Here is a 12,249-nt window from a genome sequence, read left to right as displayed (position 1 = left end):
ACACATTCTGAATATCAAAAAACATTGATTTTGTATAACATTTCAATATTTATTTAACATTTCTTTAATACATCCCTTCAGAGTATTGCTCCCAAAATCTCTCCAGATAGATGAGACAAACTGTGTAGACACTCGCTGTTGATTTTCTAAACATGCTGCTAACGCTACGTTTTCTGTCTAGACACAGGGTCAGAGTGTCCCATCTTGATTAAAAGCTCTGTTTTCGCTGTCTACTTTTCTCTCGTTAGAGCACTTTTCTCTGATTTGCGCTGCTGCCATTTTTTGTTTTGGTCCGACGCGTCAACGCAATTTTTCCGTGTCAACGTAATCGATTACGTCACCCCAGCCCTACAATTCACATCCATAAATTCCCCAATAGTCATTAATAAATGTTTGTGTAATCCTTAATGAAGCTGTAAGAGTGCAAATATGCAATACGCAAAATGTGTATCAGCTACACAATAATTTTTTTTTTTAAAAAGGTGTATTTTATTTCCATTTTTGTTAACTGTGGGTCATATTAGTAAAGGTCTGGCTCCAAAAAATGTGCATAGGGTGTTTTTACAGCTTTCAAATGTAAGAAATGGGTCAAATTTGACCCTGAACAGTATGTAAGGGTTAAACTATTAACTAATTGTCGAAATAGCGATTATTTTTCTTTTGATCGACTAATCGTATAAATTGACTTACTGCTATGCTCCCTATTAGATCTGAGCAACATGAGGTACACAATGTTTTGGATAACACTGTAAAACAGGTACGCTAGAATTAAAATGATGCTCAAATCCATCAGACAATGACTGGAACCGGCTGAACGTCATAATATAAAAGTCACGTTATAGTCCATAAACTCACTGATGATCACACAATAGGTTAAGCGAATACATAATCTAATTTATGTTCACACAGGACGCTTTATGCACCACATGAGTAAGTTTGTTGAATAACTGCACCGAGTAAAACCCTGAAAGTATTCAGTCAATGTGCCCGAGTTGAGAAGCTTCCAGGTATTACTCAGCACATTTATTCTAAAACCCAAGAAATACTGTCTTGTTCCAGCAGTCTGGCACTGCTGACCATGTAGTGGAGTAAAGATCTCAACAGGACCTGAATACATTTACTGCAAACAGAGTGTAAATGTTTGTCATACAATAAAATGTTCAAGCTACTCTTCCATCATTCACAATAACACGCGTGGGAGTGACACCTATTGAGAAGTCTGAATGAAACTGCTTCTTCTTCTTCTGGATGATATAAAGAAATATAGGAAGTTGCAATAAATAACAGCTTCCTTAAAACACCTATTGGAAATTTTGTGAGCGAGACTGAACAATGTTTAAAACAAGTGTGTACAGCAAACGTCGTTAATGGGAAATTATAATGTGAGAAAGTGTTTGTTTGTGAGTTGTGACTGCCCTCAGCTGGAGTTTATGCATAAATGTTTGCTACACATAAAGTTATGACAAATGTTGCTGAAATCTGTAACTGAACAAGATATCATTAGAGGACCAATTACCACCAAAACACTATTCTTACAAGTAATGTTATATTAAAAGTCATGTAGTTCTCAAAATAAATGTATTTTTTTCAGCCAAATTGTTGAACAGTGAGTTGAAAATGAAGTGGATGACTGAAAAGATAACTGTAAAAGTGATTAAGAACAGGAACCAGTGATTGGTCTAAGATTGGCTCATTTTAATGACACGAAAGCCTTGATCAACATGGCCCTTGAAGCAGAGCATTATTAACACAAACTATATTTGTATTAGCTAAAACTGAAATTGAAATGATTGGTATTCACATAATGATTTTTTTTAAAACTAAAAAACAATCAATATAATCTATGCCAACATGCCACAGTATGAAAAAAATGTGCTGTTTTCATGTGGCTGAAGAAACACAAAAAATGCCATGTTCAATAATATTGTTTTTGTAGTAGAAGCAGTAACGTGGTTGTAGTATGTCTCATTAAAAAGTGATATTTGAAGCACATACACACATATAAACACACATACACACACTATAAGATTTTGTTTCCTCGCTCATTTCTTCTCAGACCACTTCTTTTCATTCAGAGGTCATTCACAAGTAGGCCAAAGATGGTGTTACCATGGCAACTAAACCAGAGAGAGCAGAACCAAAAAAGGGGGAATAATAAAATAGAGAAGAAAAAAAGAACACCAAAAAACAACAGGACAAGAAAAGTGTTTTCCACTTATGACATGATACAACATCACCATGATTACAATCTGTGGTCAAAATCACAACCGGATCTATAGTCAGATACTGGTTTGTAGATTAAGCCGCACACATGCACAGTTTCATTTTTAGACACTGTGGAAATGTTTCAAGTAGTTGATGAGTTTCATGGAAAAAAAAAGACATGCTCACCACAAACGGTCATCATTTTGAGGCATGCGATTAATAAGTTTAGCTCTGTGTGACTTACTGCCTTCCTGATATTGGCTAGCACTTTGATTCAATGCGTTATCTTTATTTACCATCACACACACACACACACACACACACACACACACACACACACACACACACACACACACACACACACACACAGTGCTGTTGGTCAATTTCAACTGGATATAAAATGATTAAAAGCTCTGCCCTCTTGAGTGTCTTTTATTGATGGTTTACCTGGTAACTTCACGCCCTTTGACCCAAATCATCCTCTTTACTCACAAACTTCCAAGGTAAACAGAGATAACACCTTTTTATAACTAACCTGCAGTGACAACTTAATCTCCAACCTGAGCTGTGGCTTTTACTAATAAATACATACCTCTGTGCACTAAACAGACAAAACATGGCTTAAAGTTGAATGCAAAATGAGGGCACAGGTAGCAGGTACCTGCATACCTAAAGCTTTGAACTGTGCTGGTCTTTGTGTACCTTCAGGCAAAGAAGCCTATCCAAAACAAGCATGTGACTGCAGGTAAGCTAGTGCCAGTACTGTATGTTACCGTCACACTAGCTTCTAAGTCTCTTGCTACTATAACAATAATCATGAACCATTACAAGCAAAAAAAACATGTAAAATTGAAAAAACCTTAGTACAAAGACAACAACAGAGCCAGTATACTAAAACCAAGTAACGGGCCTCTGCATGAGTGATCTGTTTGAACACACCGGTCGGCTGAATACCACTGCTTTGTCTCTCATACCCAGCCATATTAGTCACACATAAACACGATAAGACCTACAGACATCTGAATTGGTGCAGGGGCCATTACCAGATGTGGTGAATACAACGATAAATTGCAGAGTAATAAATGCTGGCGAGCGAGCATCGTCGAGGAGCCAAGATCTTAACGTTAGGCCACAGGGCATAGATTATTGCCTGTGTTTCGTAATGGACGTCAGTGCCACACACAGCACAACTCAAACTGAAAGCGAGCGGATATATATATTAAAACAACAACGCATATAGTTTCCAAGTTAATTGCAGCAAAGGCTTTGTATAAAAAACGAATCTGACACTTGAATTTAGTGTTATCTGCTCCATTGACTGCATTCTCAGCAAACAGCCTCAGTCTGAGTGTGCGCCATCATCACCGTGACGGCGTCAGCGTCTCACACAACACAAGACAGTCGACGAGCAAACTAGCAAATAGATGCCGAGCACAGTGGTCGTAACAGCATTTGGTGGGCTATTTGTAGCGCAAGTGTGTCCAACAGTAAGTAAGCCGGGTGCGGGATGTCAGATAGACACGCCATGTAAGTGCGGTTATTGTGTCTCTTTTTATAGACAACTGCCAACTAGCTTTAGCTCGCAAGCTAGCTACCCAGAACAGGCCGCCGATCAAGTGAACGGTCTCAGTGGGCGCCGGACATTTAGCTCTACCTGTTCAGCCTTTGCGCCGCTGCCACCGTGTTTCCTGCTGTCTTCTCAAACAGTTAATTGACTTTTACATGATGGAGCAGAATAACAGCTTGAAACAGCCTGCCTTTACCTGGGTTTATCAGGTTGCCAGGGCGCGCGGGATCTTTCTCTCCGAGGATCGTGAACACCTCTCGTCGCCTGTGACGTCACGCGTAGGTCTTCGTTTAGGACGTAAAGAGCGCGTCACGGACTGACTGCAACTTCAGCGGCAACTGAGGGCAGAATTATTATGTTCAACTTGCTAAAAACAACTTTAAATAAACACGACAGGACAATTATTGAAGTGGAAAATAAAGCTGAAATGAAAATTAACGTTATGCACCCTGCCAAAGTCATATACCAAGCTATTTGATTTCAGATAATATGTTTATGGTAGCTATACTAACAATAATAATAATAATATAATGTAATTTAACTATTACAAACTATGTATATAGCACAATTGATGCATTTATGCAACACAAAGTAGCCTACTTAACATAAAAGCAGATAATCATAGCATCTATGAGAAAAACAATGAAAACAAAGCAAAACTATTTGATTTCAGGTCATATATTTTATGGTAGCTATAATAATAATAATAATAACAATAATAGTAACAGTTGTAGTGGTAGTAGTAATAATAATAATTACTTTATAACTATAACTATTTATATGGCACAATTGATGCATTTATTCAACACAAAGTAGCCTATTAACATAAAATATAAAACAACCGTCAAGTAAAAACACTTTAGGAGAAATCATTGGTAATAAGTTGAACGTGAAATTTTTGCATTATGCACTCTGCCAAAGTCATAGAGCAAACTATTTGATGTCGGATAATATGTTTTTTGGTCAGTGTTGGGGAGTAGCTAGTAACATATAGGGGAGTTATGTAATGTAATTACTTCTTAATAAATGTAACTGTAATCAGTTACAGTTATTGAGAAAAAAGTGTATTTAAATTACAGTTACCTATGAAAATGTTGGTTATTACACAGGGGGTTACATCTGAAGTCAGACCTTTAAAATTTAGCTCTGGAGGGTTTTTTCCTCATTTTTTAATATGTAACATGTTACTGAATACATATATTGCTGTTAGTTCTTTGAAATCAATATTTTTTTTAATAAATCATGACAGTATTTGTTCTTGCTGTGATTTTTCTATCCTTCCAATGAACAAACACATTATAGCGGTGTCCACCCAATAAAAAGTGTTCCTAACAGTATCAGTGGCCACTCTTTTTCATTGAAAAGTAAAACAAAGTGACTGATTTAAGAGTGGCAATAACTTACCCAAACACACTGTGGCTTCCTTCCAGACGTATCCATTTGTAATCAGATTAGATTTTTTTTTAAAATCATATTTCCCAAGACTTCAAGTCCCCCTCCACTCAAAAATGTGTTTTTCTTCTTGGTCCTATTGTTGGATGTTTGAGGTTCACTGTGCTAAACTACTAAAAGAGGAAAGTTTCTCTATGCTCACTGAAAATCTAATTTCTAAGGAGTAGGCCTATAAACATGACTTGTAACATCACAACTAGTTTGGAGCCAATTTGGGTCCAATATTAAACTTCACACAAGTATAATGTGGAAACTTGAAGCTCCCAGCACACCTACACTGATAATTGAGTTTACAGGGGAGTAGGGCACCTCTTGTGTCCAGCAGGAAAACCTTTCAGATGAAATGTATTTGCATTTGTATCGATTCAGGAATATTTTTTGGAGAGAGAAGAAGATGTCATTATAAGGATTTTAACAAGATACATTTTTTTTCCCAGTACCTCCCATTCCCAATAACAAAGATTGATGCTATCCTTACTATGTTAATCCCAGGAACACTGCACACATGTATATAATCTCAGGAGTTTCTGCATATTGCACATATTGCAGATTTATTTACACAGAGATTGTTTATTGTATATAGTATAATATTTTATTTCATTTATGTTTGTAACTGCTTGTGTTAATTTGAATTTCTCCTAAGGGGGATCAATAAAGATACATCTCATCTAATCTCTCATCTTATATCAGGCAAAAATTCTTATTCAAAGTATTTTACATACATCTTAAAACATTTCTGGGTTCGGTGTTGGTTCTTTAAAGAGTCAAGAGTCAAAGAAAAATAATTTATGATAAGAGCCATTTAATATATCAACACCACAAAGACCGAATTTATTTGTTAGACATATCATTCAGTAGTCTAGCATTATTCTGGAGTGGTTGACTATATTACATTAAGGACCAGCAAAAAGTTCAATGCAGGTAGATTATTGCAAGCATTTCCTATCTGCCTATATTTATCCAGATACAAATGACAGCTAGACAAATTCAATGGGTTGCAGCGCCACTCAGTGGACAAACACTTAAAAAAAAAAGTTTTAATTGAAACAACAGTGGAATATACATTCAAGCAAACACCACATCACGTATACAGTCTATAGCCTACCGTTCAGACATTTGTTACATATATGAGGAAATAAAGAATATGACATAATCAATTACATATAAAGATAATAAAACAGTTGAAATAAAAGTAAATACATCTTTTTTTTTTAAATGTATATTAGTCAGAGGTTTCAGGGAAAAGTTATTAATGTAGCCTATTGCTTTTTAGTATATCCTAGTTTGAGTGATTTTAATAAAGAATTCAGTTCTAGGAGGAAAGGTGCAATTGTAGGTGATGATTTTGAGAATTTCTGTTTATGAATAAAAAATGTGACATAAAAAATAATATAAATTAATAAGACGTTCTTCAGTATTATTCTCTGGGTAGCAAGTGATATCTTTGAAGTTAAAAGAATATCTCGGTGGATAATCACTGTCCAAAATATCTTTATTACACCGATATAAAAGAACAGTTCAGATTTCGAAACATTTGTATTTAATATAATAAGAGATACAATGATTGCTCATGTGTTTGTCAAATTACAGTCGTGTTAAAATTATAATTATTCCACATAAACTCTGCGCATGCGTTGTAGCTCACACGTGATTGGACCTTACCCGGAACTAGAGTGTGAAGGTCTTCGGCTGTGTGGCTAGGCTTTAGATAACGCTTCACTTCTGAGTCTGAAATCGATGTGAAAATGGGTGTTAAAATAGAAGTGTTTAGGGTAAGTAGCATCTACTTTAAATCAACAGTCGTGGACGTTTATTATGTATTTGTCTTCAGGTTTAAATCCGCACAAGTCGGCCTAGGTTGTATGTTTGATCTAGCTCGTCATAATCAATAAGCTAACAGTGGTCATGATGTAACTCACAAGTTGGTGTATTTGTTGATGTTTTGGGCAGATGATGCTGTATTTGTCCTTTCCTGTGGCCATGTTCTGGGTCTCAAATCAAGCCGAGTACTTTGAAGAGTACATAGTAAAGAGAAAGGTCAGTACTGTGTAGTAATGTTGTTTCTATTTTCAAAAGTGAAGTTTGGTTCCTCTTATAATAACAAGTGTCTGTTTTTCTGTACTATGGCGGTGTTTTTTCCTTTACCCAGAGGGAGATCTTCCCCCCTGATGAGGGATTTCATGTAAGTGTAATTCACATAACTCATCTGTGTTTATAAAGTCCATGACTTCAGTAACAAATAAACCACACGTGCTTGTAGTAGTGACGCCACACTCGGCACTCACTACCACAAATACTCATGATGTATTTTTATTGACTCCACATTCATTTTGCTATAAAACTACGTAATACTCTGCACTACAAGCAGTGCATAAACAGATGTGTATGTATTTTTCTCCAGTGTTTAATTATTTGATTTATTTGATACTGTTTGATTTTATTTGATCTTTAGTTTAGTTTAGTTTTCAGTTTAGTATATTTTGCACAAGGTAAAATTTACACAAAAAATAGCACATAATGACAGAAAATATAGAGTGCAGGGAGAGGCAGAAAATAGGCTTATTTGAAGCCTCCATCTAGAAAATGTTAAAATTTCACAATATTAGAAAAAATTAATATGACCATATAAAAGTGAGAACCAACCAAATCATTACATATATATTATGGCTGTTGATCCATTCAAATATTTAAACACGATTCATCGCATGATTGACATGAGTTAACTTCTGTTTGATCGCAAATTAATCACACATTTTAACTTTTTTTCTAAATGTACTTTAAAAGGGATATTTTTAAGTTTTTAATACTCTTATTAACATGGGAGAAGACACATGCTTGCTTAATGCAAATGTATGTTTATTATTATTGAAACAATACAAAACAATGAAATACTGCATGTTCCAAAAAATCTACTGTCAGTTATGATATCAGTTAGGAACTAGTTACATTCATTCACTCACCCATTCACACAGTCTCTCTCTCTCTCTCTCTCTCTCTCTCTCTCTCTCTCTCTCTCTCTCTCTCTCTCTCTCACTTTCTCTTTCTCTTTCTCTCTCTCTCTCTCTCTCTCTCTCTCTCTCTCTCTCTCTCTCTCTCTCTCTCTCTCTCTCTCTCTCTCTCTCTCTCTCTCTCTCTCTCTCAGTGTATCATTCTTAAGCAAATAGATAAATGACACACTTAAACCATAATTAGTGGGGAAGTGGAATTCCTTACCCACAAACATTAGAGACTCAGGAACATTTGCAGTGTTTTAGAAACAGCCTTAAGGTTTGTCTAAAGTGTCACCAAAAATGATTGCCCTGTATTTATTTTATTTCAAGTTTCAAGTTTATTTGTTTGTCATTCCAACCATATTTATTAAATACATACAGCAGAACGAAATTGCATTTCTCAGGCAGTGCAGGAGAAAATAGAATAAATAAATAATCATACCTAAGAAACGCATAAGAACAATTAAAAGACAATAAAGCAGAAGCAGTTAAAAAAGACCAGTGCTATACTAAAATAAAGTGCAATCAAGTGCCTGATAAAATCATAATAAATAAATAATTAAGAGGTAGCTGATGTATAGATGTGCAAAAAGTGCAATAGTATGCATTCAAGAGTCTTATGGCTGTCAGTATTTTTATACTGATCATATTTATTATTTCACATTGATGGATTTTATGTATTGTGTTGTTTTATGCAGTGTATTTGTTGTTCTGTGGTTGTTTTTCTTTCTTTTTGTCTTCCTGCCCAGTGACTACAAATACAAATTAGTTACTAGCTAACTCTGGTGCAGTTACTTTTAATTGTGCACTGTCACTGCAAAAATAAACAGAAATATATATTAAAACAAAACACACACACACAGAGGCCAACAGAGCTTCTCACTGTGATGCTGCTTTTTAATTTGATTTTAAGAAAGTCCGATTAAGCTGACAGACCGTACTGTTTTCAAATTGAACATTTTTTTATCTGACTTATTGGGCTGATAATTCAGTGTTTTTTCCGCCCCACAACCACAAGTCAGTGTTGCATTGTTTGTTTGTGTCTGCAATGCATCTTAGTTGATTTTCTTTTGTTTAACCTAGTCATAATTATTTGAAGATAGTAACTGACTCAATAATTTTCAAATAATTGTGTTATGTGTATTTACAGAGGAAAGAGTTGGAGGACTTCAAGGAGCGAATGCGTGCTCGGAAGGAGCAGCGGATATTAAAAGAAATGTCAATGGAGTCTGAGAACTGAGGATTATTTGTTGACGTGTAACTGTTTAAGCTCTCAGAACAACCGACGGAGAAGTGTCCGGCACTGTTTTTTTGGCAAAAAAAAACTGGATGGACTGCAGTAAGAGAATTATACATTGGAAATCTCTGCAACGTTAACACATCCCAGAGGTCTGCTGGGTGTTTTCCAGAGATAAATCATGCCAGTTGACTTTTTAAATGCAAGACTTTGCCTGATCATTTGAGTTGCTGTGATGGCACAGTCATTAAATAGTTTTTTTTAGTTAAATATCCTGTTGAATGTAATATAATTATCACTGTTTCTATTGTTGAATACAGTGCCTTTATACCCTTGGATTTGTTCATGTCTTTTTATTGTATCAAAACAAAATAAAATCTTCAGAAACTGATTCAAATTGAGTACAATATCTAAAATGTAAACAAACTGCCTAATTCAATATTTTTTAGAACAGTCACCTGTGAGAGCAATTACTGCCTTGATAATACATAATAAGACCTCGGTAGCTGTGGCTTTATGTTGTGTTTATGTTATCTGGAAAGAAAACGTCCCGCAAGCCGCAATTCACTTACTACAGCAGGTTGATCTATGAGTATTTGGCTGCTTTCATTTTAACCACTACCTTCAATGCTCTCCTGCCATGAATAAGTATCACCACAGCACGATTCAACCAAAACCATCATCAGAAAAGGACTTTCCCCATGATAGTGCTTTTCTGGTGTCGCCAGTTTTTGTTGTAATGAACCATAGCTGTAGTATGATTACCTAAGAGCTCATCTTTGTTGTTGTTAGACTGTTGACCATTGTCTCAGACATTTCCTCATGCCTTCTGGCAAACATTAGATCAGATACTGAGAATATTTGTTAACAGTAACTTTCTGAGGTGTAGAGTGACTCATTGCATTGTAGACATACTGCCTATTCTGTTTTTTCACACCTTGTCCTCATACCTTAAATACACAAGAGATCAACTCCTGACATCCAAATACAATTACAATTACCAACTGTTGTAAAACACTTTGCCATTTGTAACAGAGTATAAAGCAGTGGTGAGGTTAATCCTTAAGGCACTGATTAAGTTTATTCTTGTAGCCGTGTCAGTCTGTTTATTCACCAATTGGATATTGTTATAATTAACCCACTGTGGTGTTTGTATGTGACATTGCATCTTATGTGGTACACATTCTGTGGCCATATCTGTAACCAGAGGATTGCTGGTTTGATCCCCTGGACTAATATTTTTAAACAAAAATGTGATGCTAATAACGAACACCCCTTTTTCAAAACATCATTTGGAGTGCCCTTCGGCAAGGCATATCACCCTGTACTGAGCCAGTGTCTGATTGGCTGGTTGTTGTCAGACTGGTCAGCTTTAAATTGTGTGAATTTAAGTGTGTGTTAATAAAGATGAAAACATAAGTTCTTCTTCAGAAAGTGCCACATGTACTTGAGTCTTTTCCCTGACCCCATATATTCTTTAATGCTAAATCACATAATAAGAGGAGGATTTTAACATAAATATATTACCAAATATGTAATTCATTATTACTGAATTTGGTATTGACTATTCATATGAAATGTGACCCAAATGTATATCTTGGAACAAAGCAACATAAAACACCAGACTATGTACCTCAGTAATTTAAACAAAATTTCAACTTCTGAAACATACCTATCAGGCTTTCACCACTATTTCATGTGTAAGCTGGTTTGGGTTATAAAAGAATTCCCAGCATGTAGACTGTATGGTGAGTGTACTTCAGGATATGCATGCTACGGCATAGTACGACGCCAAAGCGCTGTGGATGTCCAGCTCCACTTAAGTGTGAATTTGACCCTGACTGTTACTAGGATATTATGCTGACTGGAGTCCAGCAGTTGCAAGCTTATGCCTTTTTAAGCGGTAATACTTGTTGTCACATACTTAATGACAGTTCATGAATCTTTTTAACTATGGCATAAAGTTACACCGTGACCTTCTTCAAACTGCACAGCTATGTATGATCCCCCAAATATGAGTATATCTGGCAGGGCTGTGCTTAGCTTGTCCAGACACACTTATGTCCTGGATGTGTCGGACATCAAACGTACTACCGAACTGCTGAACTTCTCATCCATCATGATGAAGTGATGAAATGGCTTTCCCAAAGCCCTTCAAATGATTCCCTCAAATATATTTGGCAATAGCAGTGGCCAGCTGAATGTCTCACAGTCTCTCTCCAAGACTATATTTCCTTCTTGCAGCTGTTATTTTTTTAAATTTTTTTTATAGCTGCATTTCATTCATTTTGAAACTCACATTCAACATATAGTATTATGTGACACTCTTCAGGCTGATAAATAATATTCCTTCTGTGATAAGCGATGGCAGGATAGGTTTACTGAGGGTATAAACCTTGCCTAAGTGATCACATTGTCCTTATTGTTATCTTTAGGCTTCAATTATCCCTATTCTTGGTGATGACCAGAACCAGTGAGAAGCCTCTGAGCAATAAATACAATAATACTCACATTGTAAAATTTAGTGTTTTTTATTGGTTATTAGAGCCAGATCGATATATCAGTCAGCTGATAATAGCAGCTGATATTGGCCTATCACAGATTTATCGTATCGGCATATATGTTGTCCGATACGCACCAATATATATTTTTTAAGTATTTATATTTGACACCCCCCCCCCCCCCCATTTAAATATACACATACATATGTTATTTTTCTGTTGTATATGTTTTATTATTTATAGGAATTAATCTTTTTTTAAATTCCCAGTGAAATGTACTCTTTCAGTGCACCACTA

At 35.7% G+C, this 12,249-nt stretch overlaps 2 protein-coding genes across 3 annotated transcripts in view; one reads left to right on the top strand and one right to left on the bottom strand.

Annotated features, from left to right (window-relative positions):
• brd4 (bromodomain containing 4) overlaps positions 1-4,049 on the bottom strand; it is a 36,121-nt gene extending 32,072 nt beyond the window's left edge. The window contains exon 1 of one of the 2 annotated variants that reach the window (XM_062439611.1): positions 3,969-4,049. The gene's annotated coding sequence lies outside the window, so the exon portion shown is untranslated. Of the gene's footprint in view, positions 1-3,859; positions 3,945-3,968 lie in introns of those variants that run through there. The other variant, XM_062439610.1, reaches the window with a different exon arrangement.
• Positions 4,050-6,879: 2,830 nt separating this feature from the next.
• LOC134000300 (protein PET100 homolog, mitochondrial) lies at positions 6,880-9,842 on the top strand. The gene is made up of 4 exons (XM_062439671.1): positions 6,880-6,996; positions 7,175-7,261; positions 7,374-7,406; positions 9,365-9,842. The coding sequence occupies exons 1-4, from the start codon at positions 6,970-6,972 to the stop codon at positions 9,452-9,454; spliced, it is 237 nt and encodes a 78-aa protein (XP_062295655.1). The 5' UTR covers positions 6,880-6,969; the 3' UTR covers positions 9,455-9,842.
• The last annotated feature ends 2,407 nt before the right edge of the window (positions 9,843-12,249 follow it).

Source organism: Scomber scombrus, chromosome 18 (genome assembly GCF_963691925.1).
Source record: "Scomber scombrus chromosome 18, fScoSco1.1, whole genome shotgun sequence".
NCBI classification, from domain to species: domain Eukaryota; kingdom Metazoa; phylum Chordata; class Actinopteri; order Scombriformes; family Scombridae; genus Scomber; species Scomber scombrus.
The sequence above is the reverse complement of the archived record's forward strand: the minus strand, read 5'-3'. Positions and strand labels throughout refer to the sequence as shown.

Bases quoted from the DNA above. Each gene is read 5' to 3' on its own strand.
- LOC134000300 (XM_062439671.1), top strand. From the start codon at position 6,970: ATGGGTGTTAAAATAGAAGTGTTTAGG. The intron at 6,997-7,174 runs GTAAGTAGCATC...TGTTTTGGGCAG, and splicing joins TTAAAATAGAAGTGTTTAGG to ATGATGCTGTATTTGTCCTT. The intron at 7,262-7,373 runs GTCAGTACTGTG...TCCTTTACCCAG, and splicing joins AGTACATAGTAAAGAGAAAG to AGGGAGATCTTCCCCCCTGA.